Source organism: Pogoniulus pusillus, chromosome 28 (assembly GCF_015220805.1).
Source record: "Pogoniulus pusillus isolate bPogPus1 chromosome 28, bPogPus1.pri, whole genome shotgun sequence".
Classification (NCBI taxonomy): Eukaryota; Metazoa; Chordata; class Aves; order Piciformes; family Lybiidae; genus Pogoniulus; species Pogoniulus pusillus.
The window spans coordinates 17,148,794-17,176,716 of NC_087291.1; the positions used below are offsets into that span (position 1 = coordinate 17,148,794).

At 44.7% G+C, this 27,923-nt stretch overlaps 1 protein-coding gene across 2 annotated transcripts; it reads right to left on the reverse strand.

Annotated features, from left to right (window-relative positions):
• Window positions 1-483: 483 nt before the first annotated feature.
• Window positions 484-27,741, reverse strand: CASD1 (CAS1 domain containing 1). 2 transcript variants are annotated; one of them, XR_010307527.1, is made up of 19 exons: window positions 27,270-27,741; window positions 23,072-23,168; window positions 22,308-22,428; window positions 21,007-21,051; window positions 19,106-19,168; window positions 18,165-18,209; window positions 15,949-16,072; window positions 14,086-14,300; window positions 12,409-12,834; window positions 11,520-11,609; window positions 10,827-10,946; window positions 9,416-9,572; window positions 8,409-8,488; window positions 6,724-6,825; window positions 4,966-5,106; window positions 4,414-4,491; window positions 3,790-3,882; window positions 1,273-2,806; window positions 484-838 (listed from the first exon to the last, which is right to left on the reverse strand). XR_010307527.1 is itself a non-coding variant. In XM_064167099.1 (18 exons), the coding sequence occupies exons 1-18, from the start codon at window positions 27,400-27,402 to the stop codon at window positions 2,540-2,542; spliced, it is 2,397 nt and encodes a 798-aa protein (XP_064023169.1). In that variant the 5' UTR covers window positions 27,403-27,741; the 3' UTR covers window positions 484-2,539. The 2 variants fall into 2 exon arrangements, 1 of the variants encoding a protein (XP_064023169.1); XM_064167099.1 differs by having other exon boundaries at window positions 484-2,806.
• Between the last annotated feature and the right edge of the window lie 182 nt (window positions 27,742-27,923).

The window sequence follows — 27,923 nt, forward strand, 5'->3', positions numbered from 1 at the left end:
AACCCCTTAAGTCCCACACTAAAGAGAAGAGGCTCATTAAGTGGCTCAATTAAAAGCTAAAGCAACCCAAACAAATCTCCAGGATGACTTTCATGATGTTGCCAGACTGAAGAAGAGCAAAGTCAGTTCCTCTGCTTTTGCACAGAGCCCTGCTGCAGGCTTTCCAGCTTGTAATCCTGGGGGGAGAAGTATATGTGCCCTTGCTGTGGGTTCTACTGAAGTCCCTTGAGCAACAGGGGTGACTTTGGCTACTGCAGCTGTAATTTCAGACCTGGGATAGTGCAATCTACTGCAGAAGAAATCTCCTTCTGCATTGCATCTGAGATAATTTGTGATACAAGTGACTACCTGCCCTTTAAAGTGATAGTATGCAGAGTATCACCTTAGAAAAGCTGCAGTTACTGGCCTGTCACTGAAGGAAGGCACAACAGTGAAGTGTAGCCCAGCTGGAGTCAAGCAGTGAGAAGCTTTTACTTACTCCCATTACAAAAATAAGCATCCACAGCACATTTATTTAATGTTTAAATTACTCCATCTTTTTACACACCCTTGAAAAGAAAATATATTTATCCCACATACAGTAATAGTAAACAAGTGCAGTATTTCAACCATGAAAAATAAATCTTTTAACCAAGTCTGTACAACAGATAAATAAAATTCTACCTACAATACTTAAAGTTGTGAAGAACAAAACCAAACCCAAAATGACCCCTCAAGACTCACAGTTCCCCATTGCTCCTAATACTGCCATAGATGAAGGTTTTGCATCCTGTCCTCCACCACAGTGATCACCTACACCATTTCCTTTCAGCCATTCAAGAGGATGGAAGTAATGCACCTAAAGAACAAATAGCTGAGTGAGTATCTTTCCAATAGCTCCAACCCCCCTGGCAGACTTAACCAAACTGCTGAATCTGGGGGAAGGAAAGGATTTCTTTCTTTTTTTGTGTGATGAAAGCCTGGTCATTCTTGGCAAGAAACTTCTCCACCAAAAAAAACCTCCAACCCAACCCCTAACTGAAGCCATTCCATTCTTCTCACAGTTGTTTCTTTGCCTTCACTGGTGGCTGCAAGTTTGAGTCCACCTTTTTTTACCTAGGCTAAGATCAAAACCATGGCCATGACAGTAGAAAGGCTACAAATTTAGATTCCTATTGTTTCTAATCACAGATAATTGCACATATGCTTGGAAAGCAACATTGTGCTCATGAGTTTTGGCTGCTAACAGGTAATTGGGAGAAGAATAAACAAAAAAAATGAGGTCAAACCTACCTGAAGCAGAAGCACAAACAGCTTTCTGAAGAAATGACCATAACTTCACTAAGTTAGAGCTTCTCCTTGTCACCTTGAAGGGCTATTTCTTTACTTTTTTGTGCTAAAAGGAAGAGTTAACAAGATGGACACTCCAAAAAAAGGAAAAAAAAACACAGGGGAATAAAGCTTCCCCCAGGCAGCTCCAATCTCATTTCTTCTATAGTTCTGAGACCCAGCCAGCTGTGTGCAACAGGCTGACCACTCAGTCCCTCCTGCTTTCAACACACTGACTTGCAGCCTTTTAAATGAAAATATGATTACAGGAGAGAGATTGGCACCAGTTCCAGGTCACCTGCAAACTCAGATAGGGGTCTGAAGATCACCCTTCCCTTGTTCTCCCCATTCCTTACGATCTGATGGAGTTGGGGATGATGATATTTCATCTGACTGGAAAAGGCTGGAGGGCTTCTAGAAGCTTTCCATCTCAAACTGAGCCTTTGGAAAGCATCCATCTGTTTGTTCTGTGTGCAGAGAATTGCACAGTTACACAAATTAGTGGAAGATTTAGGGAAAGCAAAGAATTTTTGGGGGAGGAAAAAAAAATTATTTATATATCTATAAAAAAAAAAAAAAATCACCTCAGAATTCACCATATCTGCTGAAAACAAATGTCTAAAAAAACCAAACCCTAAAACAGTATGTAAACTTGTATGTGATCTTCAGTCACTGAACTGGTGATGAGTTTTTGTTTCCAGGTATAAAGGGTTTCATATCACATTTACTATCTCCCCCCAGAATACTCATTTCTAACCAAGACCCCCTAGAAATCACCATTTTGTTCAGAAGAATGCCCTGGTTGCCCAGTAACTCTGTGTTTCACATCAGTTAAAGGTGACCACTAAGAAAGGGTCACAAGTTTGCTGTGGCTTGTTCCTTGCTGAGCATGATTCCTGCAGTGACAGCCGTTCCTCGGGTGGCTGAGCCCAGGTGCAGCTGGCTCCACGCTCAGCCCATGGGATCGCTGGAGCCCTTCGCCGCCTCATGCCATGTAAACAGAAACATCTATCCAGTAGGAAAGCCTCATCTCCACATGCAGCTCTGTACAGTGCATTCTTCCTTCTCTGGCTACTTGAGAAGGCTGTTTCCCACACGAGGGATGTCCACGTGCTCTATATACACTTTCCACGCCCCTAATGTCAATGTCTCCTCGCTTCTCCGGCGCAGAATTTTCGTTCAGGCAGAAGCGATGTCAACCTGAAGGAAGCTGCCAAGAACCTTTCCCAAGTCAATGCCTTGACTGATCTTGCACTGCTGAGAAGAGGAGCAGTCCAGAAAAAAATCCAGCTATGCAGAGCAACCTTTTCAGCAGAGTGGAGTTATCCTTAGGAACCACGATCTGTGCCAGGTCGTTTGTGATCTGAGAGATTTCATGTGCCACACACACGAAGATGAAAGTGCTGACCAGAACATTGAACATTGGATATCCAGGAATGAGCACCAAGATCCCCTTTGTGTCTGCTGCCAGCCAAATGTGGTATTGGCAAATGAAAAGCTGCAACAAGAAAATTAAAACTGTGTCTTTAATAATAATTAGATATAAAGCTTTTTACTTACAGAAAAACCTGCAATTCAGGGCAACAAAAGGGTGAAGGCTCTGGAGAACAGGGCTGGGGAGGAGGGAACTGGGGGTGTTTAGTCTGGAGAAAAGGAGCATGGCCAGAGATGGAGAAAAGGGATTCTCTCTGGTGAGACCTCACCTGCAGTACTGCAGCCAGCTCTGCAGCCTTCAACACAGGAAAGACATGGACCTGATGGAGAGGCTCCAGAGGAAGGCAACAAAAATGATCATGGGGCTGGAGCAACATTGCTAGGAGGACAGGCTAAGGGAGCTGGGGGTGTGCAGCCTGGAGAAGAAAAGGCTCCAGGCAGATCTAACAGCAGCCTGCGAGCACCTGAAGGGGCTCCAAGAAGGCTGCAGAGGGACTGTTTGCAAAGGCCTGCAGGGACAGGATGAGGGCAGTGGTTTGAAAGGAGAGCAGAGCAGATAGAGTTTGGTGAGGTACCCAGTGACAGAACAAGAGGACAGTCTCAAACCGTGCCAGGGCAGGTTTAGGCTGGACATTAGGAAGAAATTACTCACAGCAAGACTGGTTTGCATTGGCATGTACTGCCCGGGGAGGTGGTGGAGTCCTCATCCCTGGAGGTGTTTAAAAGGATGAGGCACTTAGTGCCATGGGTTAGTTAATTAGAAGGGTTAGGTGATAGGTTGGACTTGCTGACCCTAGAGGTGTTTCCAACCTGGTTAATTCTGTGAAACTGAATGCGAGGAACAAGCTCTGCACCAGGTGGCTGCTGAACATTGACACAGGCTGCCCAGGGAGGAAGCTGGGGCCCTATCCCTGGAGATATTCACTGTGAGGCTGGAGAAAGCTCTGAGCAAGCTTTCTGCAAGCTGACTGCAGGGGGTTTGGACTGGATGACCTTTGGAAGTCCCTTCCAACCCAAACCATTTAATGTTTGTATGACTGTGCTTACCTCTAGAGAGATTTTACCAAACCAGGCAAAGAAGGAGCTGTAGACAGACCGGATGTAGCCAGGAATGTTCCTGATGAGGATGAAAGCTAAAATCTTTGGTAAAAGAAAGCAAAAACCAAAGTGACTGTGAGTGACACAGGCCTCTCTCTCTCTCACACACACACAAGAGGCTTATTAATTTTCATTAAAATCTAATAAATATCTAACAAAAATTATTCTACCATCTTGAGGAACTGTCTGAATGACCAATAAGAAGCATTTCATCTTTATTTTACCTTACATGCCCCCCATGTAGGTCCCTTGAAGGTTCCTTCCAACCCAGGCCATTCTATAGCACCTCCCAAACACTCGTGCATCCTTACAGCTTTCTGTCTTTTCCACTGCTGTGCAATTACATCCAAAAGTGGATTTAAACTTTCACTAAGGGCCTGATGGTTCATCAAAAGCATAATTCCAATGTGCAGTGCCTGAAGACAATGCACAGAAGGGTGTGGTCAAACCTTTTTTCACTGGCAGGCAGGAACTGAGCACCCACACTAAAGCAAAAATAGATGTCAGAAGGTTTTTTACAAGCCCAAACTAGGTCCTGTCACTGTAAGGAAAAGGACTCTTAATGATCATTACCTGCACCACAGAAACAGAAGGATGTAGCTCATTGCACTCTGTCTTGTTTTTACAGCTACTAGCCCAAATAGAGTAGGTCTGAAAGAGAGCAAAATCAAGCAAAAATCAGTCTGGGTAGCAATTTGATGTACCACTTAACAACAGAGCACGAGGTGAGCTATTCTGAAGTGCTTCAGCAGTAGCAGGTTGGCAGAAAAAAAACTACACTGTGCTTAGTTCTGGGTTTCTCTGAATTCTCCTATGCCACTGGTAGCATATTTGCTCACACCCTCAGATACAGACTTTTATCATCACAAACAGCTGCATTACCTAGCATATTGACACAACTTTCTTGTGTCATCTGCACTGAACTGAAGGAGTTTTGCCTACACAAAAGATGTTTTCACCTCCAGTTGACTGCAAGCAGTAGATAGGTTGGGCTGTGCACTAAACTACAGCTGAAATATCTCCAGATCAAGAGTTCATTTTAAAATCAATCTATTTTTTGGACAAGAACTTCAGAAAACTCAGTTCTTTAGAGATTTACAAACCTAGTTATAAGAGAGTACGTACCAGAAAGGACACAACTGAAACAAGTAATAAAACATTCGAAACTCTGCTGGAGAAAAGAGGATCTCCCTTCCCTTCTGAGATCATCTGACCTTTCTGCAATGCCAGGTAAATAAAAGCAAAAAGCATCCCATGGAAAACCACCTGTAAAGGACAAACAAAAGGCAATGAGTATTTCAGAGCTTTTACAGGTACTGCAGTTAAGAGCTCCTGCTCTTACCAGAAATATAACAGGAGAAACTATTTGTAGTACAAAGCTTCAGCATCCAGAGGTCCTTTCCCAGATTTACTGAAGCAACCAGAACTAGGTCTCTATACAAGGTTGTCATATGCTGAATCTTTATTTGTACTTTTTAAGTTGAGTTCTCTTGCTAATACTTCACAGAGTGTTAAAGACACAACAATGACACTTCAAGAAGCTTTCAAGCACCTCCTATCCCTTCTGCAATCTATGGCAGCATTGAAAAGGGCTTTCTTTGGGGAAAAAAAACCCTGAGTTCTCTGGCCTTCTCCCAAGCTGGCAGGTGAAAACATTCAAGAAGCACCACAAGCACTTCCCTCTCTCATAGACAGCTCCTCAACAGAGTGTTCTGTGATCTGCTGCCAACTTCTCATTAGCTGCTGCAGGCCCACGTGGTGCTGCTCTTCTGCATTTATTTTGGGACTTCCTCTTCAGCAGCATCACAGATCCCACACTGTCCAAAAGCAACACAGCTCCTACTCTTGACAAGCTGTGACACAGCATGTGGAGAGCAGGACAGGAGGGGTCAGCTGCGTGTGCTGCAAATCTCAGCTGACCCTCAGAGGGAGGAGTGTGCAAGTCTCCCTCTTAAGGGTGAGGTTAGCAGGTAAAGGTCCCATCCTAGAAACTCCATCAGCAAGAAGAGTGAAAAACCAGACTGGTCTCTTCCTGTTCTCTTTCCCCACACTGTAAGGGCCTTTCTCACTGGATAAACCATTTAATAATATGTGCAACAAAAGCCTGGTCAGGGCATCAAGCCTCTGGTTTTAGGAGTGTTTTAAAGGTTATCAGAAACTAAATATAAACTGCATTGATACAAATTTCAAAACCTATTATTAAGAAACCCATCACAGTGATTTGCTTTGTATTTCAATAGCCCAAAGTGCTTACAGGTGTTAAAATCTGGTGGTCAAATTCTTGACAAAAGACCAATCTAGGCCATAGAATGCCTTAGGTTGGGAAGGGACCAGAGAGCTCATCTCCTCCAGCCTCTCCACCATGGGCAAGGACACCTCTTAAGTAGACTTAGCTGCTCAGGGCCTCATTCAACCTGGCTTTGAACATCCCCAGGGAGGAGGCAGCCAAAACCTCCCTGGGCAGCCTATTCCAGAGTCTCAGCACCCTTGTACTGAAGAACTTCCTGAGATCTAGTCTAAACCTGCTCTCTTTCATCTTCAAACCATTCTCCCCTGTCCTATTGCTTGACACCCTTAAGAAAAGTCCCTCTGCAGCCTTCCTGTAGGATCCCTTCAGGTATTGGAAGGCAGCTCTAAGGTCCTCACATAATCTTCTCTGAGCAAACTAAGGAGAAGCCCACAGCAAATAAATCAGCATTCCTCTTTAAAGCAATGCTTTGGCAGGCATTTGCAGCAGTAAGGTGGATACAGCTTTGTCTTCTGTTGAACAATCCAGTGGGACAAACCCCTGCTTTCTCTGGAGGGAAGGAAAACAACTCTCCCTCCCCTGCACTAAAAACCCCACTTAAAAGCCCAGCAGCAATGGATGAAAACGGTACATACATAGCGGTCCAACTTCCACCTGAACCACCACTCATAGACAGTCCCATTCAGTTCAAAACATTTGGACAGTGGCCAGAAAGAGAAGATCTTCTCAAACATGCCCTGTAAAAAGAAACCAATGTGGCATAACCCTTCATGTTGATGTTACCCACGTTTACTAAAGAGGCTGCCTTTTAACAGTCTCACATGGCCAGCAGCATTACCAAAACAAGAGGCCTCCTCAGATGGCACTGCCACTCACAAAATCTGAACACCCACCACAGAGACTTAGATGAGAGAGGGTTTCACCTTTGTTTCCCATACTTTCCATTCTGCACTGCAGGCTTCAAGTGCAAGATCCACCAATGTGCTGGGATAACAAATGGACACTCCACAGAAGGCTATGGTTCAATGGACTTGGAACCAATGAGGGCTTAAAACTCCTCACTGCACAGCCCTACGGTGACCAACTCTGCCCTTACTCCTGCCAGCTACGTTTACAACATGTAGTAAGGCATTAATTTAGCACAAGAACCAGCCTTCTGCTAGGGCAGCAAAGCCAAGTCTCTAGGAGACAGCTCTTCATGTCTATAACCAGATGTTATCACCAGATGCTAGCCAAAATCAGAGAACCACAGAATGCATTGGTGTGGAAGGGACCTTTAAAGGTCATCTAACCCAACCAACTTGCAGTAAGCAGGGACATCCCCAACTAGATTGAGCTGCTCAGAGCTCCATCAAGCCTGATCTTACATGTCTCCAGGGATGGAACTTTCTCTGGGCAACCTGTTCCAGTGCCTCACCACCCTTGCAGGGAGGAATTTCCTCCTAATGGCTCAACTCAGTCTATCTCATCAGTTCAAGCAATCTAATGGCTTGAAGCCATCAACTCTTGTGTTGTCACTCCATGCTTCTGTTACAAGTCCCTCTCTGGCTCTACTGGAAGCTCTTTTCAAATCCCAGCAGGCTGCTCTAAGGTCTCCCTGCAGCCTTCTCTGGGCTGAACCACCCCAGCTGTCAGCCTGTCCCCAGAGCAGAGGTACTTCAGTCCTCTGATCACTGTAGTAGCCTCCTCTGGACTCTAACAGTTCCATGTCTTTCTTGTGTTGTGGGCAACAGAGCTGGACACAGGACTCCAGGTGGGTTCTCAGCAGAGAGGCAGAATCCCCTCCCTGTCCCTGCTCCCCATACTGCACAGGGTTTGTTCCTAAGCTGCTAGCGCACGATGCCAGCTTACATTGAGCTTTTCCTCACCCAACACCCTCAAGTCCTTTTCCTTAGCACTGCTCTCTCTCCATTCTCTGCCCAGCCTGGATTTGTGCTTGGGATTGTCCTGACCCAAGTGCAGGACCTTGCTCTTGGCTTTGCTGAACTTGATGAGGTTTGCATTGGCCTTTAAGCATACAACAAAAACCTCTCACCCCAAACCCAAAGCACAGACCTTTGTATTTATTGCATTTGTAGTAAAATGCTGGAAACACCTACAAGTGCTAGGAAAAAAAATGAGTCACACACAGAATTATGTTTTCTCCAGCATCCACAGCAACTCAAATATGAAAAGAAGACAAAAGGTTCCATCTTCCAATGTTTTTTTTTCTGTACTTATGATGCAGGAGCAGATGCAAAAGTTCTGAGCATATTTAAAAGTAGAGACAGGTAATACCCTCATAGGGCATTGAGGATAAAAATAGTCAAAATATACAAACCTGAGAGTATGACAGAAAATATATACATGTCAGCAAGCAAAGCAGCTTCAGCAGTAACCCAAAGTACCACAAGCAGTTCCCTGAGGAAGAAATAAATTAATCAGCACTCAGTCATCAATTTTTCAATAGCAAACCCCAGGACACATGAAATAATAATTGGCAATTATTTAGTGCAGCTATGCTTTGTAATAGATACACTCAAATTCATGGTCAACTATCACCAGCTAGATTTTATTACCATCTGCACTGAAAGATTCAATTTTGCTTTAAGCAATTAAATTAAACTCTCACAGAAATTAATAACCTATGAATCCTACATTAAGATTAAGGGACAACATAGAGAAGGGGAAGAAAGAAACAGAGAGAAAAGCAGAAAGATGATTTTAAAGACAACACAGAGAGAAGAGGAAGAAAGAAACGGAGAGAAAAGCAGAAAGATGATTTTAAAGACAACAGAGAGAAGGGGAAGAATTTGGGTGCTTAAGCAGAAAGATGATTTTAAAGACAACACAGAGAGAAGGGAAGAAAGAAACAGAGAGAAAAACAGAAAGAGGATTTTCAAGACAACACAGAGAGAAGGGGAAGAAAGAAACAGAGAAAAACAGAAAGAGGATTTTAAAGACAACATAGAGAGAAGGGGAAGAAAGAAACAGAGAAAAGCAGAAAGATGATTTTAAAGACAACACAGAGAGAAGGGGAAGAAAGAAACAGAGAAAAGCAGAAAGATGATTTTAAAGACAACACAGAGAGAAGGGGAAGAATTTGGATGTTTAAGCAGAAAGATGATTTTGAAGACTCTGATTTCCCAAACACTCTGCACAGAAATATCCTAACAGGGCTGTGCTCAGGCCAGAGTTTACTTATCAGCTGCTACATTTTCCACCTGACACAGAATTTACCCAAGACAAACTGCATTTCTGGCCACAGCTGTGACAAATGCACTAATAACAGCATTTCTAATGACATGAAAATGTGGTAGAGCAGAAAAAGAATTAAGTCAATCTCACCATTTGCCTTCTTTTGGACTACCTGAGGCCATATAGCTAAGGTGGCATAAATGATCATAAACCAGACAGTGACCAATGGCACGAAGTAGTAGAACTGGTAAGGTCGGTCCATCACGATGCACAGAACCACAACCAGGAAATTGAGACGAAACAGAACCTGGAGGGTGTCAAGAGGAGAGAAGACAGAGGGGAGGCAAAGCTGAGAGAGATGGGAAGGTGGTTCTTTAGCATGGTACAAAAATAGCTGTCTGTCTGATGTGTCACATGCTGAAATACTGCTGAGTACCTCGGAGAAGAATCACAAGGCTGCAGGCTGGTTGTGTAGTACTGGGCCTGTCTCGAGTAGAGGTAGCCGTGAAGACAGACAGTCAGCTAGAGCTGACCATGATTCCCTGGGCTGAGGACAAGTATACCAGCTGCTGCATGCTGTTAATGCCTCTCTCTGTTTTACTCCCACATCTACCTGGGCTAGCTCAGGTAAAGCTAAGGTCATGAATGTATCACAAGTGCTGCAGTTAGGTTGCAGACATAGAATGATTTGGGTTGGAAGAGACTTTAGAGATCATCTAGTTCCAACCCTCCTGCCATGGGCAGGGACATCTTCCAGACAACTTAGACCACCTTGCTGAAGTCCTTGTCCAACTTGGCCTTGAATATCTCTAGGAAGGGACACCCAGAACCTCCCTGGGCAACCTGTTGAAGTGTCTCAGCACCCTCAGTGTAAAGAATTTCTTTGCCTGGGTTTGCTGAGCACAAGGACCCAAGTGACCTGACAGCATAGCACTTAACAGCAATAAACCCATCATTTTTTAACTGCTACAGCACACACTGCAAAAGCTGGGAGGGAACTCAGAAAAACAGTTATGCTCTTCAGGGTGAAAATTCCTTTTCTGCATTAACAAATGTGGGCTCCAACATACTGTATTTTCTTGCTGCACCCCAGGATATCATTTGTTCACTGTCCCATGCTGTCCCATGCAGGGCTTGCTGTCCACCAAGACTCCAAGGTCTTCCTCCACAGACCTGCTTTCCAGCAGGATAAACCCCAGTCTGTACTGGTGCCTATGTTATTCCTCCCCAGATGCAGGATTCTGCACTTGTCCTTATTGAGCTTCATATTTAAAATATTTGACATGAAATATTCCTACCTGGAATCTTTCATATTTCAGATATTTGCCTGGCTAAGCCTAGACAGTGACATTTTTGCCATGGTAAGGACCACTTACATGCTGTATGTTTATATCAGACACACACCACCAAGTAAGCAGCTACCACACGGGAGCACCAGCACTGCAAACCTTGGCTAAGCAAGCTGACATCACATTGCTGAGGGAGTAGGGATCCATTAGAGAGGTTTTTAATCTGATTTAAAACAACAACAAAGCTACCAACAGTGAGTAGATATTCTTACCTGACACACTCTGTACACTCCAAAGTCCCCTTTGATCCAAAAATAGGAGAAGTGCCCATAACCTGTTTGGAACAGGTATGCAGCAACCAGCACTCGAATGTGCATGTAGACAGGCAAAAACTGTTGAGAAAAATGAAGCACTCTTTATAAATGGCCATGGAAATGCTTTTGGCTTTCCTTTTTTTCCTCCCCCCTCCCTATTCGCTTCTTCTTTGCTGCACTGCAGTATTTGACTTAAAAAGGAAACATTATGCTACATTTCCCTGTTTCTTACCAAGTTCTTTTGGTGCCCTCATCTCTCTGATGTTAAAATTAATTTGTTCTGTTTATTGCTCTGCACTTCCCATATTCTATTAGCAGTCAAGAAGGGCCTTTTGAAAGTTTATGTTCAGCAGTTTCAAGTTCAGAACATAAAAAAGAAGGGTTGCTAGCAATTAAAAATAAATTAACCTAATATTCTACAGGGAGGTAAGAAGTCTATTTTCTCATGGGTTAAGTAAGGCATAAACTGCTCTTAGCAATGAAATCTACACTTGGAAAGAAAAATGAATCCTGCTCACACCATTTTAAAACTACAGGAACAGCAGTTATTAACCCTATTCAACCACAACCCACATTTGCACTCTCTTTCCTTGGAGGTCAGAAACCCAAACTGCATTCCCACTTAAAACATAATACATTAAAATGACTTACAGTGCTTGCTCCAGAGATATGATAAATCAAAATAACAAGCTGCATCCAGCCCTTCCATTCATCAGTCTGTTCTCTATTTAACACTTTAGTCTAATGCAAAACAAAACAAGAATGTTGCTATTCCAAAAAGTATAAGACACATCTACAAAAACAGGGAGAAAGAGTTCAAAACAATAAACTTTATGGGTCAAAAGGTCTTAACTGTAAAAGCCTGTCTAAAGGACACAGGTCTGCCAGATTTTAATGTGTCCTAAGCTCTCCTGCACCCAAGCTATGCTCACTTCCAATCTGACTATGGCTGCAACTGCTCAATCCCCACATGCTTCCAAAAAGCAAAGCATCTCCTTCCATGCCAACATTGCATTATCTGCACTCAAATCTAAATTTCTGTTTAGCTATTTGCACTCAAACATCTGAGGAGCATTGAGGGAACTGGGATTGTTCAGTCTGGAAAAAAGGAGCCTGAGGGGAGACCTCATTGCGCTCTACAATTGCTCTCTACAACTCCCTGAAAGGAGACTGGAGACAGGTTGGGGTTGGTCTCTTCCCCCTAGTAACAAGTGACAGGGCAAGAGGAAATGGCCTCAAGTTGCACTAACGGAGGATTAGGTTGGACATGAGAAGAAACTTCTTGACTGAAAGAAGCTCTTATACACTGGAAGGGGTTCTCAATGCCTGGCACAGGCTCCCCAGGAAAGTGGTTGAATCCCCATCCCTGAAGGTGTTTCCAAGAGCAGAGCTGTGGTGCTGAAGTTTAGCCCCAGCCTTGGCAGAGTTAGAGAATGGTTGGACTCAGTGATCTGAAAGGTCTTTTCCAACCTAAACAAGACTAAGTTTTTAAACTAGGAGACAACATTATAAGCTGGATGCCAATGTGATGATTAATTACCTCTTTGGTGTTTTCAGTGTAAAATACCCCCAGAACCAAGATATAGACGATGGGTATGAAGAAAGAAGAATGCGTATAAAATTTATTTTCCTTCATGAAAAGATTTGCTCTGTCACACAGATAAAAGTAGGTCATGATTAGGCCAAGTTTGCAGAAGGAATGCAAGAGCATCTCTAAGGTAGAACCGTTAGGAGCGCTGACGGCAGGTTTCCTCTCCTCTCCGCTTTCCAAATCAGTGCAGGGTTTGTTCTTCCGGTAATTGTTCCGATGAATCAAACTGATAATTAAGTAGCCAATGATGGACAAAGTGAAGAAACAGAAAGCTAGCTTCTGGATCAGAGTGAGAGGAGCCTGAGGCTGGCAGCAGGAGCCATCAATGGGCTTCATGATCTTATTGCAGTAGACATTCATGAGGATCATCGCATTCTGTCAAAGAAAGAAGCGGTTTGGTCCATTAGTCTCCAATGAAAAAGTGAGCATGTGCCTGGTGTGGCATTGCCTCCTGGACTGCATTGCCAGCAAGCAGATGTTATTCTCCCTTTGCATTATGCAGATAAAATGTCACACTACAGTCAAAACATCTCTTCCCTGAGTTTAAGGTAATCTAAGAGACATAATCCTGATCTTTACACTAGAAGGGGTCTCTCTATTGGCTGTTAACGGAGCTATGAAGAGACACGTGGACTAGAAACAAAAAGCACTCCACAAACTTGGGTCCTAAAGGGGCAGTGAAAGTCTCTAAAACATGGCAAGGAGATTGACATTTGTGGGAAGAATATATTTAGTTCACCCAGTACTTGAAATCTACTTGATGATAGATTAAGACTAGACTCAAATCTACTTGAGGGCAGCTTTAGGCTGCAGATTAGAAAGAAATTCTTCTCAGTGAGGGGGATGAGATACTGGAAGAGGTTGCCCAGGCAGGCTGTGGAAGCCCCCACCCTGGAGATGTTCAAGAGCAGGTTGGATGAGGCCTTAAGCAACCTGGTCTAGTGGGAGGTGCCCCTGCCCACGGCAGGGGGGTTGGAACTGGATGAGCTTTAAGGTCCATTCCAACTTAAATCATTCTATGAAGCTGGAACCTTCCAAGCAGAGGAATTAAAAGTGATGTAGAGGAAAAGCTCGGTCAGAATGGCACATTGACAGAGCTCAGAGCAGCTCATGCAGGCACAGATTAAACAGAAATGAAGAAGGCAAGTCAGTGGCAGCCCATGCAGCCAAGAGGGTAAATATTGTGTGCTTTCTGATCATTTACTTTCTCCTACTAAACCAAATTATATGGGCACAGGGAAGACCTTATTACCACACACCAGTACATGACAGGTGGCTACCAGGAAGATGAAGGCTCATGGGAACAAGTTACTGCTGTAGAGATTCCCACTGGACCTCAGAAGAAAATATTTTCCCATGAGAACTGCTGGACATTGGAATCATCTCCCAGAGGAAGCAGTGGATTCCCCAACACTGGTCAGTTTTCAGACTCAGCTTGACAGGCTGCTGGGTCAGGTCATTTCAACTACACTATCACCTAGAAAGGTTGGACCAGATGATCCTTGGGGTCCCTTCCAAGATGGCATTCTGTGATTCCATTCACCTTGCCTGCCATTCCAGGACATTCACTTCAATCTTGTTTGCTGTCATCACTTTTTCATGCTGAGCAGTGACAAAAGCACTTACTGTATCTCTGCTCGATTCAGGGAGGTGCAGACCATCTGCAGACTTCATGATAGTTTCTTGTGCTATTAATTTTGACACACTGAAGACTTTCACTTTAGCTTTGGAATTTCGGGAGCTGCTGTTCAGAATCCGAACAGCTGCTTCATTATAAGCATCTATTTTCTCATTGGTGATCATCTTCCTGCTTTCACTCAGCAGATCTTCATAAACAGGATCTGAAAGGACAAAGAAGGAGCAGGTTAATCTTCTACCTGACAAACACAACTGCACAGCTCAAGCTGCACAAGCTATTTTCATTTAGGTAGACACAGTTGTTTAATGGCACACAAGAAATGTACAGCTAGGAGTGACTGTTACAGAAATGAATTGTTTATGGTGAAATGTCCTTACCACCATTCCCTACTCGTGCATATATATGCTTATAAATTAGAAAGCTTTGGCCAGACTTGAATGCCTCTTTAATGTCCCCAAAGCCATGGAGAGTGTGTAATGCTGGAGCAGAGCTGCTTATGCCTTCTCTCAGAAATGGAATCCTCCAAGTAAAGACTTCAAAGCCAAGGGGACAGAAGATAGGCAGCAGAATAGACACGTAGGGGGGAAAATAAACAAATCTCTCACTCAAACCCTTTAGTTACTGCAGAAGAAACCAGCTTCTCATTTCTCTAAGTCATAGTCCATTAGTATATTCCACTTGCTCCTGTTGAGTCCTCTTTAAGTGATGGCAGAATCTCAGTTTTTCAGAAGAGTGGAACACCATTTAATTGCCTGCAGGCTTCAGAAATGATGTACAGCTTAGCACAAAGCTCTGTGGGGGTCTAGATCAAAAGGTCAGCTGCAGATCAGTAAGCTGCTATGAAAAGCTGCTGCTACCTCTGGTGAAACACTCTACAACCTCTGCGTTGATTTACTTAAGCAGTCTGTACACAGAGAGCTGTCTATGAGTAAGCAGCAGGCAGCTACTCTTATTTTTCCCATTAAAGAACACTGAGGAATGACTTAAATGAACTGGATCTTTAGCAACAGAATGGTGGGGCATGTCTGACAGCCAATTACTTCTGGTATAGACAAATTTGGGGTTGAAAGATCAAGTTGTTGATTCAGGTTAACCTCCAGAACCACCTTTGGCAGGAACTTGGATGTGACTGTAAGGGCACAGCTGGGTATATTCCTGTCAGGGCTCAGAATCTGCTCTCGCTTCTAACTAAGGTGATGATCATCTGAAATGTTGCTCTATAAACCACCAAGCTGTAGCTGTGAGCTCCCTGTCAGGGACACACCTCAGTTTTACTCAGAAAAAGCAAAAGATTGTAAGCTTGGTGCCACAACAAAAATCTCAGACTCACTGTGAGCCACGGATCTTAAACCAGTGCTCGGAGTACAGAAGCAAGTTTCATTCTAGACACATTCTCCATATTCTGTGGAGTATGTCTACTCATCCTAGACACACAGAGGGACAGGACTTGTTGAATCTCTCCTATTATTCATGTCCTCTGACAAGGTAACAGAACACAAACACAGGAATGCAGCTGGTTTATGCGCTCGTGTTCTTCGTTCCCAGGTGGCACACACGGAGCACAGCACAGGGAGAACAGACCTGGTGTGTTAAGCCTGAGAGTAAGCTAACAAAAATACAAGGTTCAGACAACAAAACTTTTCCCTGAGAGAGCTTTAAAATCTCCATCACTAGTAACAGCTGGTTAGGCACTGGCTAGTTAAGGCTGCAAGGAAGGCCAGGCTAGAATTCAGCCAACACCCTTCTTACACTACAATAAAGCAATATGGGCCAAGTTTTCCATCTCCTACAGTATCATGACTTGACAGACAGAGACAGTGCTAACTGGTACCTACTGTTCATCTTCTTACCTTGTAAGACCCAGTAAACATCACTACTTTTGGCTAGCTTTTCCAGAAGAGGTGCAATTGAAGTGATATTGATTTTGTACTGGGTGAGGGCTTCGTTGCTGCCATTGTGAATCTTGATAGACCACTGCAGAAACAGAGAGGGATGCTTGAGGATCCTTCATTGATTCCACTGTTCTGCTAGTAGCTACTTGTGATTATTTCTTCAGTTCTCACTTATAAAGTGCTAAAACATCTCCCCTGGACCAAGCAGTTCCCTAGACAGATTACACTTAAACCAACCACTCAAATGCAGAGTAGATGATATCCAACTTCACAGAGATTAAATGCTGCAAGACGTGTTAATTAAAAGCCCCTTGACTTTCAACAATCATAGGGCCATCAGGGTTGGAAAGGACCTTTAACGTCATCAAGACTAGCTGAGCATAGTGTGGGTTTCTATCTCCAGCTGACTACAAACAACAAGCAGCTATGGCTAATGTCTGGGTGAGCAAAAATAACTATTTAGCTAAGAGTCCTATAGCTTTGCAACCTGACCTACAAAGAATCAAGCAGGTTGGAAGAGACCTCCAAGCTCATCCAGTCCGACCTAGCACCCAACCATGGCCAAGCAACCAGACCATGGCACTAAGTGCCCCAGTCAGGCTTGGCTTCAACACCTCCAGGCACACAGACTCCACCACCTCCCTGGGCAGCCCATTCCTATGCCAATCACTCTCTCTGACAACAACTTCCTCCTAACATCCAGCCTAGACCTGCCCTGGCACAACTTGAGACTGTGTCCCCTTGTTCTGTTGCTGGGTGCTTGGCAGAAGAGCCCAAACCCACCCGGCTACAACCTCCCTTCAGGTAGCTGTAGACAGCAATGAGCTCTGCCCTGAGCCTCCTCTGCTGCAGGTTGCACACCCCCAGCTCCCTCAGCCTCTCCTCACAGGGCTGTGCTCCAGGCCTCTCACCAGCTCTGTCATATGTCAGACCACTCTCCATATATGATAGCATTTGCTGTGTGAAATCTAAAGCCTGATGCCACCAAGACTATTTTAAGCTTTCTAAGATTCCTAAAGCTTAAACATTTGTATGGATCCTAGAGAGGAAGAGAATTTAGGGGATCCATCTGTAATGAAACAGAGAATTTCTGATCCCTCAGGATATATGTAGAGGTTTGCATACAAATATGACATTACCCTAAAACAATGGGAGGATTCACCCTAGATTGGCATGCCTAGAAGCTTCCACATTGGTGGAGTGCCTGAACTGTCTTGAAGCCCAAGGAATCTGTTTAAAATGGAACACATTTTTCCCCTCTGCATTTGAGCTGATATGAAATTATAATAGCTAATTCCTTCCAAACTCCAGTTCCAAAATATTTGGAAGAGACATCAAACGTGGAAGTAATGAGATGAGCAGCTGTTTGGCTCCGGGCTCAGAGGGATGGACAAGATGACCTTTTGAGGTCCCTTCCAACCCCTAACATTCTATGATTCTGTGACTCCCAGCAGCAGCCAAGTACTGGCATAGATTCCTTACACTCCTTACACTGAATGTCATCCCTAAAAGTTTTAAAGAACTGGGTGACTCCTGTCAAGTGCAGCACAGGTAGAACTGATCCTGTCTTGTGGCACACTGATGGGTCAGGAGACCTCTTCAGGTCCCTGTCAGCCCTGTTTTCTGTGAGGCTCCAACCCATAGCAGCGGTGGAAACTTCCAACAGAACAAGATTTGGGAAGTGCCCTCTCTTTGGCTGAATTACTCAAGCAAAATTCAGAGTTTACCCATGTAAGCCACCATGGCCACTCAGGAGGAGTCCCAGCTTGGGCCAGGCTCAAAAGCAGTTTTTTGTGACTGACAAGAGGTAATTTGTATTGCATCTCAGTCAGCATGGAGGTACTTTCATTTAACTCTTTTAATGAACTCCCTGCTTTTAACAAACCTGCTTTAGCTGCTAAGTTCAAGCTAATTGTAGAACCACTGAATTATTTGGGTTGAAAAAGACCCCTGAGATCATTCTGAATGGCTGCTAAAAGCAAGAACTCTACAACCCACAGGTATAACAAACCCTAATTGATACCATGGAACTACTTCTTGTAGCAGCACATTTACTGAGAATGTATTTTGTATTAAAAATTGGGTGTAACAACTTCATCATCCAATCACTTTGAAAGCAGAAAAGTTCTCCTACTACAAGTTTCTTCCTTACTGAGATGCCCCAGAGAACTTACCGTGGCAGCTCCTGCTACAATTATATGAGGTTTTGCCACAGAATCCTAAGACATAAAGCAAAAAGGAATCAGATTTTAAATATTCACAAGTCATTATTATTCTGGGTAGGATAATTAGGACTGATATCTGTATCATTATTTACTGAGTAGGTGAATTCAGCCTTAGTTAAGTGTGACTCAATCCATCCAGCAGTTGATGATGACAAAAGTATTGATTGTGGATACATTACAGTGGATACCAACCCAGAATTTTCACATCCCAGACTGTGCAAAGTATCAATAAGCACTTCAAATTATTTACAGTCTAGCAGAAGTTCTCTTCAAAAAGCTATGCAAATATCTTCCTTGGAATGAGAATTGCATCATTTTATTCTGTGTAACAGGACAACCTGCATCAGAACTGAAACACCTGAAATAATTAGGATGTCACATGAAGGAAATATAAATCCTGGCATTCTAAGCTTTCCAAATGGTTGTTTCCCCTCATTTCGGAACCCCTGAAATGAGCATAAATCATGAGTCTCTCAACTTAGAGAGGACTCATAATGATTAAAAATACTTGGTCACATACAGACAGAGCAATCACAGACAGAGGAAGTAAAACACCAAATGAAATCAAAATTCTTTCAGCTGTAATTAAGAGGATTCAGCCTGCTCCTAGGAAGTAGAGGGTTTTTGGTTTGGTTGACCTTTTTAGCCCAAGTGAAGCCTCTCTTAGGAGATCAGGAGATGCCCAGAAACACAGACACCAGTAGGTATCTCCCTTTTCACTATTTTCATGTCAAATTTCACATCTCTGGTACATAACTGACTGAATGTATGTGATACACTGCAGCTTCTGGACTCTTTGGCAATCATAGCTGTATGTGTGGAGAAAAAGAAAGGTAGCAGTCCTCTGGCACTTGCTGCATTTTCCCAAACTAAAGATCCTTCAGACAAACCTCAGTCCAAGATTTGATACGTTGCCTCATAGAGCCATTAACTTCTGGATACCACAGGAAATCCTGTAACATAAATACAAGTTTCCTCTGTTAGCTGAAAAGAAAAGCAATAAACATCTCAAAACAACTGCCACCAATTCAAGTGTGAAGGTAAAACACCCTGTTCAAAGGGAGACTTGTTTTAAAATTCCACCACTTTCCTTGGCAGCCTGCTCCAGGGCTTGACAATCCTTTCAGGGAAGATGATGTTCCATATCTGTCTTCCAATTGCACAGAACTACAGATGCTTGAGCACTATCAATTCATCATTTGCCAGCAATCTGTGGGAAATCACCCATCCCTCTGCAGTGGCTGGAGCACAGAGGAGTCAGCCTGATGACTAGAAGTCATGTCTGACTCCTAAACAGCACAGCTGTATCAGGGCTGCTTACTGCACAAACACAGGAAGATGCTGTGAGGGGCAAGAACAGGACAGCACAGGCTCAAGTTGCCATGGGCTCACCTCCTAAAACGCTATTCTGTACCCTAAATCTTAGCCATATACACAAAAAGGTACTGAAACTCCCTGGCAGGCAGCTCAGCAAATACACTGCCTCTCTGCTTGTCCTGAACAGAGAAAGAGCTGTCACCAGAGCATAAACAAATACACAACTAGCAGAACCCCAGCACTGCCTACAGCTGTCATGGCAAGCAAAGCAAGCTACTGAGGACACTATTTCCACTGCCAGTCCTTCACAAAACCTCCCCTCAAGTGCTTTGCTTGTTTTCCTTTCAAATATCCACATTCTCAACATTGTGGTTATTTCTCCATGCAAAACCAGGCAAAGGAATACTTGCTGGGATAGCAGAGTGGGCTCAGGGCAATTATGACAATTACCACTTCAAGTTAGCCCCAGATATATGTTCTTACAGCAGTGGAAGAGTAAACTTCTTGGCAAAACCTACTCCTGGGAAGGATAAATTATGTGATCTGACAAAAAATGATAAACACTTCAGAGCTTATGCTCAAAGCTATAACAGAATACAAGTACTCAAAGCCAAAGACTCTTACTCAAAATGTATTACCATAGACTCACTGAACAGCTTAGATTGGAATGGACCACAGCCAAAGGCAGTGGCACCTCTCAAACAGACTCAGTTGCTCAAGGCCTCATCCAACCTGGCTTTGAACATTCCCAAGGAGGAGGCAGCCACAACATCCCTGGGCAACCTATCCCAGAGTCTCATCGCTCTGGTACTGAAGAACTTCTTCCCAAGGTCCAGTCTAAACCTGCTCTCCCTCAGCTTCAAACCATTCCCCCACATCCTGTTGCTGGACACCCTTATGAAAAGTCCCTCTTCAGTCTTCCTGTAGGATCCCTTCAGCTATTGGAAGGGAAGGCAGCTCTAAGGTGCCCCTGGAGTCTTCTCTTCTCTAACACACCAGCTCAACACCCCCAGCTCCCTCAGCCTAACTTCACAGCAGAGGTGCTCCAAACTTTGGATCACCTTTGTGGCCTCCTCCAGACACATTCCAACAGTTCTGTGCTCTTCTTATGCTGGGGACACCAGAACTGGAGGCAGAATTGGAGGTGAGGTCTCAGCAGAGCACAGTCAAGAGGCAGAATTCCCTTTCTTGCTCTGCTGCCCACACTCCTCTGGCTGCAGTCCAGCACACAGCTGCCTTCTGGGCTGCATGAGGGCACTGCTGGATCCCAGGATGCTGCCCAGCAGTAAGTTAAGAGAGATTTTGTGGAAATTGTGGAAATTGATAGCCTCAACATTTTACTTTTTTTTTCCCTTCTGAATTTTACAGCACTTGTGGCAACTTGACAAATTTAGCTCTGACTGCAATTTGGCTTTCATTGTATAAAACAACAACATGATTCTGGCTTATAATTTAAGTCTAGATAAAAACTTACCACTCTAATTGAAGCAGATTTATCTTCAAACAGGATATTTCCATGCTGTCAAAAAAAAAAACCCCATAACAATAAAATCAAAGTAAGACAAAATATTTACATTCGTATGTTAATTTGCTCTCACCCAAAGATTTATGTTTAGCAGAAAGGATTTTTCTTGTATACACTTGTCAGTGTACTCCTGTTTATGTTACTCTCTTAATAAAACAAGCTACTTCCATAAAAGGTTCTTTTTCCTGGAAGAAATCTATCCAGCAAAGTTTGAAATGCTTTCTGTTCACTCTCTTAAAAGGCATGAAGTATTTCCCTAAATTTAGCCTCCCCAAAAAAAGAAAAACTTTGACTTTCATGCCTCTTTCTTTTCTTATGCTTCCTGTCCCTTAGTCTTCCTTTTCATCTGCCCATCTTCCTTGCACAAAACAACTGACAGAGTTTTAATTAAAGAAGGAAATCAACTCAGGCAGAAATAACAGTCTGGAATGCATTATTAAATTTGCTGAGTGAGACTGTAAGAAATCAGAATGCAGGCACTCAAATACTGCAGACACAATCCTCCTCTAAAGCATCACTTAACAGAGTGTTAGTTTCAATCCATGTCCAAAAGAAAAAGCATATTCCTCCTCCCTGTCTTTTCCCTCACCTATATACACACACCCACGAAGAGATACATCTAAGGAACATCTTATAGCAAAAGAAATCAATGTTCTGCTCAATAAATGATGCAGCTTATTCCTTTCTCACTGCTTCCACCCAACAAGGTGCAGTTTATATTCTTCACCTTATAAAATACAAACAGCTCTTCAGTGGCAATCAAAAGGAAGGTGAGGCCAGGCAGGAGCTATTTTTAGTTTCAGCTTCAAGTTAGACCTGGCAATCTGTCATTGCCCCAAGGATTTTAATGAACAGATTAGATCAGCAATTTAGCTGACATTTAAAATAACAAATTATAAGCTGTGAATTACTCCTTTGAAAAAAAAACACACACACAAAGGAGCAATCATTTTCACATCGAGAAACTAAATACAAAGCAGAAGTTGCTCTGGGACAATTCAGCTTCATTAATTTATTCCCAGACTGCCAAAAGCTTTCTCTCAGGCTTCCCAGTTCACTTCTCAGATTCCCAATTGTTTCATTTGTACCCAATTACCTTGCTCTAATATTGTTCTTCTCCAAAGACTTCCCTGTGGCAGATAGGCCAGCAAAGGGGATCATTTCTTGTCTTTGTTTTTAAGTCTGGAGAAGAGTTACGAGGTAAATTAAGAAGAAAGAAACAAAACCACGATCAAAATAAGCAACCTCACCTTATTTCCTTCTTCTTTGACTTGAGGATTTAGGAGCTTTATAAAAGAATAGAACAGCTGTCGAATTCTAGAATCTCCTATAAAGGCAACATGTCTTTCTAGGAGGCAGTTTTTTGCTTCACTGCAAAACAAAACAGCAACGTTCATGTTCCAGAGAGTTTGTATTTCAGTAGGAAGCCTTTAGAAAATCTACAGAGCAATAGAGGCAATTCCAAGCATCCTAACCAGCTCTAAGGAGTGGTAAATCCTGTTTCAAACATGCCAAATGAATACAAAGTTTAGTGTCATTTGCATAGAAATGAAAATGAACTCTCCTGCTAATGAGGCAAACAACCAAGCAGGCTTTCCTGTGCTGTGGTGTCACAAACACAACAGTGTCAAAATGGTAAGATCCAGCTCAATTCTTAAAAAAAAGTAAAGTTTTCTTCCTAGTAGGTGAAAAAAAACTGATTGGTAGTTTCATTGGGGATTTTTTTTACTTTTTACACCTAAGGTCAGCATGTTTCCTTTCAGCACTCTGAAAGTGACATAGGAAGCTCTGCAGTCTCTTTGCAGTTCTACAGTCAGCAGCATTTACGTGTCTTGAGCTAGAAATACAACTATGGTAAACACTGAGGACACAGATCGAGTACAAGGGACAGACTGTCTTCTGATAAATGCTGGAGAATCAGCTCTGAAGTGAGAAAGAGATGACACTGCAATTACTACGGCCGCAGCCAGCCAAGCACTTTTCTTTCCAGGCAGATGAAGAGCAGTTTTCTTACCTGTTTTTATATTTATGCATCATACAACTGTGAGGTTGCCATACTTTTTCCCCAAGGAATCTCCCACTGGACAGAAGATATTCACATGTATCACCACCTTTAAAACGTTGAATATTAAGTTTAGAACTCAGACACAAGGAAATTAAAACACAGAGTCCTGATTCTAGGTGGAAGCTGGGAAAGTGTTACAAAGAGCACGAAACCAAACATGTTTAAAGTGTAGCTGACACTCCAAACCTCTTAGCTCTCTCTTTAAAAACTCAAGCTCCATCCTGCTTAGGATGCACACAGAACATTTCAAATATAGTACAGAGAATGAAGCTGATGTGTGCTGCTCCTTGGAGCAGAATGTAAAGATCACTGTAGAGGAAGGAAGAAGTGGCAGCTAAAGGCAGCTTCTCTCCCTGCCTTTCTCCCCAGAACTCTTCCCACCCATTTTCAGGAAAATGAGGAAAAACTGTAGAGCAAACTCCATTACAACTGTCACTGCTTGGCTCTTTTATCCAACCAAAGGCAGCATTAGTAACACAACCAAGTACTACCATTTACCACGATCTAAAGCTCTTCATGCCCTCATTGCAACATACAACTCCAGCAAACAGATTTCTTTGCTCTCCTGGAACTTCAATTAGTTCCCACTGCTACTCTATCATGACTGCTGGAAAAGCTGAAATAAGATTAAGAAGTTGAACAAGGTCTGAATTAACGTCTGGATCCGAGTCTGGGTTACTTCTCTGTGAGCAACCCCCAGAACATACTCCTAAGAGGCTTTGTGGAACCTGTCATTCTTTACTCTCCGTTGCTCAGTTCTGGAAGCTCCTGATGAGATTTGAGAATCATAGAATGGTTTTGGTTGAAAGACTTTTCAGATCAACCATTCTCTAACTCTACTAAGCCTCGTGTTAAAACCATGGCCTTCAGCACCACACCTCTCTGCCTCTGAAACACCTCCAGGAATCCCTAAGGGATTCAACCACCTCCCCGGGCAGCCTGTGCCAGGTTTAGAGAACTCTTTCAGTGAAGAATTTTCTTCTAATCTCCAACCTAAACCCCCTCTGGTGTAGCTTGGGGCTATTTCCTCTCTTCCTATCACTTCTTTCCAAGAATAAGAGACCAACTCCCAGGTCACTCCAACCTCCTTTCAGGGAAAGGTCTCCCCTCAGCCTTTTTGCCCAGCTAAACAACCCCAGTTCCCTCAGCTGCTCCTCTTAAGACCTGCTCTCCAGGCCCAACAAACGTGTGTGCTTTGACAGAGACAGGGAAAATGCATTAACAATGTAATCAAAATACATACACAGGTGATAAGCTTCTTTTTCAATCCTCGGTAAGAGTCTATCAATCACCTCAAGATAGCTGAGGAATTCCCTGAAACTGACCAGGAGCCTCTCAAGCAAATCTCTGAGATTCCCCAAATGAAATGGACACTTCCTTCCTTATCTCAAGGCACTTGCACTATCCATGTCAAGCTGATTAATTACTGCATGGCAGCAACGGGATGTGGCAAATGGCCAGATGCAGAGGGCCCTATGCTTCTGAACATTTAAGGAGCTCTCATGAAGGCATGCTGAGACCACAGACACAGGCTGAACTCAAGAGATTCCAGAAAGATAGTCTCTGCAACTCTATTTTTCAACCAGTACAGGTTACTTCAGGTCAGCAACATCATTTCTCCCCACCCCCAACTCTTGTGCCTGTTCCATTATTCAGTACAGTGCTGCTTCTGAACAGATGAAAGAGCAGGTCTTCCAGAAGCAGTTTATCAGTGCCTTCCTGCTCCTCTTTCAACTGCTGCTACTTGGAACACAGCTGATCCTCCTGCCAAAACATCTGCAGGTGAGATGGAAAGCAGAACCTTCACCTTCTTTTTAAGCATGCTGGCAAAGATTTGGTGTGCTGGACAGACATCTGTCTATAGGAAGCATAAATCTGAAATGACCATCATTTTAACAACTTCTGTATCTTGGCTTTCAAGTAATTGGCTTTCCTTGATTCTCAAACTCCTGCAAAACAGCACTTTGAACAAGTTGCTTAAAAATGGAACTGCCAGAAATACTGAAAAAAAACCGTTTTGGACTCCTGGGGTTTGTGATGGGATGAAGACAACAGGAGACTTGTGGTTTTAACAGCTACTGCCACCAAGTTCTCTACTTTATGTATCATGAACATTAGGTCATAGAATCACAGCATGGTAGGGGCAGGATCACTCGGGGCAGGTCAAACAGGAACACATCCAGATGGGTCTTGAAAACTTCCAGAGAGGGAGACTCCATAACCTCTCTGGGCAGCCTGCACCAGGGCTCTAGCATTCTCACAGTGGAGAAGTTTCTCCTCATATGGAGGTGGAACTCCCTGTGTTCCAGCTTGTACCTGTTGTTCCTTGCCCTGTTACTGAGCGCCACCACAAAGAGCCTGGCACCTGCATCCCGACACCCACCCCTCAGATATTTACAGATGTTGGCAAGATCCCCTCTCAACCTTCTCATCTCAAGACTAAACAGCCCTAGGTGTCTCAGTCTTCCTCCACAGGAGAGACATTCAACGCTTCATAGTTCCTCATAGGAGGGATGTTTAAGGTAGAGAGATATGAGTGAAATACGTCAAATAGCCACTGCTAATTAGACCCCTTCTGAAATCCATTAACTTGCTGAAGAAGATGACTAAGAAAATAAGGACAGTTCCTCATGTCAATGCAGCTTGGTGCTCTGCCTTCCACTGGGACCATCAGCAGACGGCTCAGGGGTAAACAAGAGGGCAATTAAACATTCTGTTCCTGTCTAACATCCTACCTACGAACTTCAGCACAGGGAGTTCCTGAGCTACATATGGTTTCTACACATTCTGTACACCCTTCCACAGGTTACTTTCTCACAAAGTCATGCATTTCATTTTTTAAGCATCCTTCTGCAAGTGCTCTCCATAAAGCCTCACTTTTGTCCTATAACTTTATGAAACATAAACCTAAATTTAGGCAAAGGAACCTGCTAAAAGCTTGGTGAGAATCTATAGACTGTATAAACTTACATAAAGGTCTGCAGATTTACAACTTGTGACTCACCTCCCTCATTAACTCTCCTGCAATAGATCTCATCTATGCATACTCTCGGTTTGATATGGCAGTCCCTGTTTCCTTGGGCTTGTTTTGCAACCCCTCTGTTAAAAAGCCCTTCTGCTACCTAGTTTTGCGCCTGATGAACCTTAAGAAACAGCACGACAGGCAAGTCAAATCACGTTTGGGCTCCTCTAGAATTCAGCCAGCGCTTCGGTGTCTTGCAGCTTAGTACTAATGAGTTCTATCACAATAAACTGCCTCAGCCGTGTCTTCCATGGACGCTGGCAGCAAGTGTCAGAAAACAACGACATCAGTTGTCCCTGCAATAAACAGAGTGATCTCCCTCTCTCTCTGGATCAACTTTTTTATTTACCCACCAAAATATCCGTACTTTTTTTTTTTTTAGCCTGGAAACAAGACAGGATTTCCTTCAGCAGTCCCATTAGCATCTACAGATCATGCCAAGCTTCACAGCATGAGGGCCAAAACGACCCGAGAGAGGCACCCCGGGAACACAGAGGTTCACCAGCTCGCCCCCAGGTCCCCCTCGTTGGCGGCCACTGAGGACACACGAAGCCGAACACGTCTGTACTCTGTTTCGCCCAGCAGAGCCTGGGTTTTACGTCTGAGGCAACGGTTCAGTTTTATACAACAGTCTTATACCAAGTCTTGTTCTAATTAAGGCTTTAACCACTAATTGCCAGGTACAGATGGTTAATCATCCCGCACAGGTAACAAACGCCAGGGCAGACGCCACGCTCTAGCCCTGCAGCTTCACCTGCAGCCGCACAGCTGACACACAGCAGGCAGGCGAGGCCCCGTGAGGCTGTCTGCGCTCGGGGCGAGACCCGCGGGGCCTCACCGCGGCGGCGGCAAAGCCTGAGGCGACCCCGCGGCCGGGCCCCACCGGACCCGCGGCCAGGCCCCGCCACAGGAACGCGGGCGCGACCCACCTCCCCGCGCCGCCGCGGCGCCCAGCACCGGCCCGGCCCGCCCGCCGCCGCCGCAGCTGCTTCGGCCAGGGGCACGCTGCCGCCCTCCCCGCACGGCCGCGGCGCCCGGAGCTCCGCCGGGGGCTCCGCCTCCCGCTGCCCTCCCGCTGCCCGCCCGCCGCGGCCTCCAGCGCAGCGCCCGCGGCCGCCCCCTCACCTCTGTAGCGGCGGGAGGCGGCGTGGCAGGCGGTGAGGAGCAGCACGGCGCCCAGCGCCAGCACCTTGGCGCTCCTCACGCTGAAGTAGTAGTTGATCTCCCGCTTGCCCCCGGTGTAGGCCAGCGCCGCCATCTTGGCTCCTCCATGACAACAACGTGCGATGGAGCGGGCGGGCGCAGCGGGGCAGCACTGGGTCCCCGCTGACGGCGCAGGCAGCCCCCGCCGCTGCTGCCGCCGTCCCCACCGGAGCGGCGGAGAGCAGCCCGACACCCGGCTGCCAGGGCGGAGCTGCCGCTCCCGCCTCCCTCCTGTCAGCGCCGCCGCTTCCCTTCGGCCGCCAGCGGGCGGCCCCCAGCGCTCGGCTCCCCGCCCCGCGGCGCGCCTGGGGACGCGGCGGAGCGCCCCGGGCTGCCTCCGGGGCCCGCCCCTGAGCGTGCGGCGTGAAGGAGTCGCTGAGCTGGGTGCTGTGCCTGGTACGGCACCGTCGGTGCTGACCCTGGGCAGTGCGGGCTTTTCCCCAAGTAATGCGGTTTTAAACACTTGCCGCCATTAAGCAGGGTGACACCGAGCTAGGAGCAGGGTGGGCTTAGATTGGACGTGAAGAAGTTCTTTACTGTGAGGGAGGTGGAACACTGGCACAGGTTGTCCAGAGA

Coding starts and splice junctions, on each gene's coding strand:
- CASD1 (XM_064167099.1), bottom strand. CDS start 27,402: ATGGCGGCGCTGGCCTACACCGGGGGCAAGCGGGAGATCAACTACTAC. Junction 8,489..9,415: donor AGTCCAAAAGAAGGCAAATG/GTGAGATTGACT, acceptor TTTCTTCCTCAG/GGAACTGCTTGTGGTACTTT. Junction 4,492..4,965: donor TTTCAGTTGTGTCCTTTCTG/GTACGTACTCTC, acceptor GCTCTCTTTCAG/ACCTACTCTATTTGGGCTAG.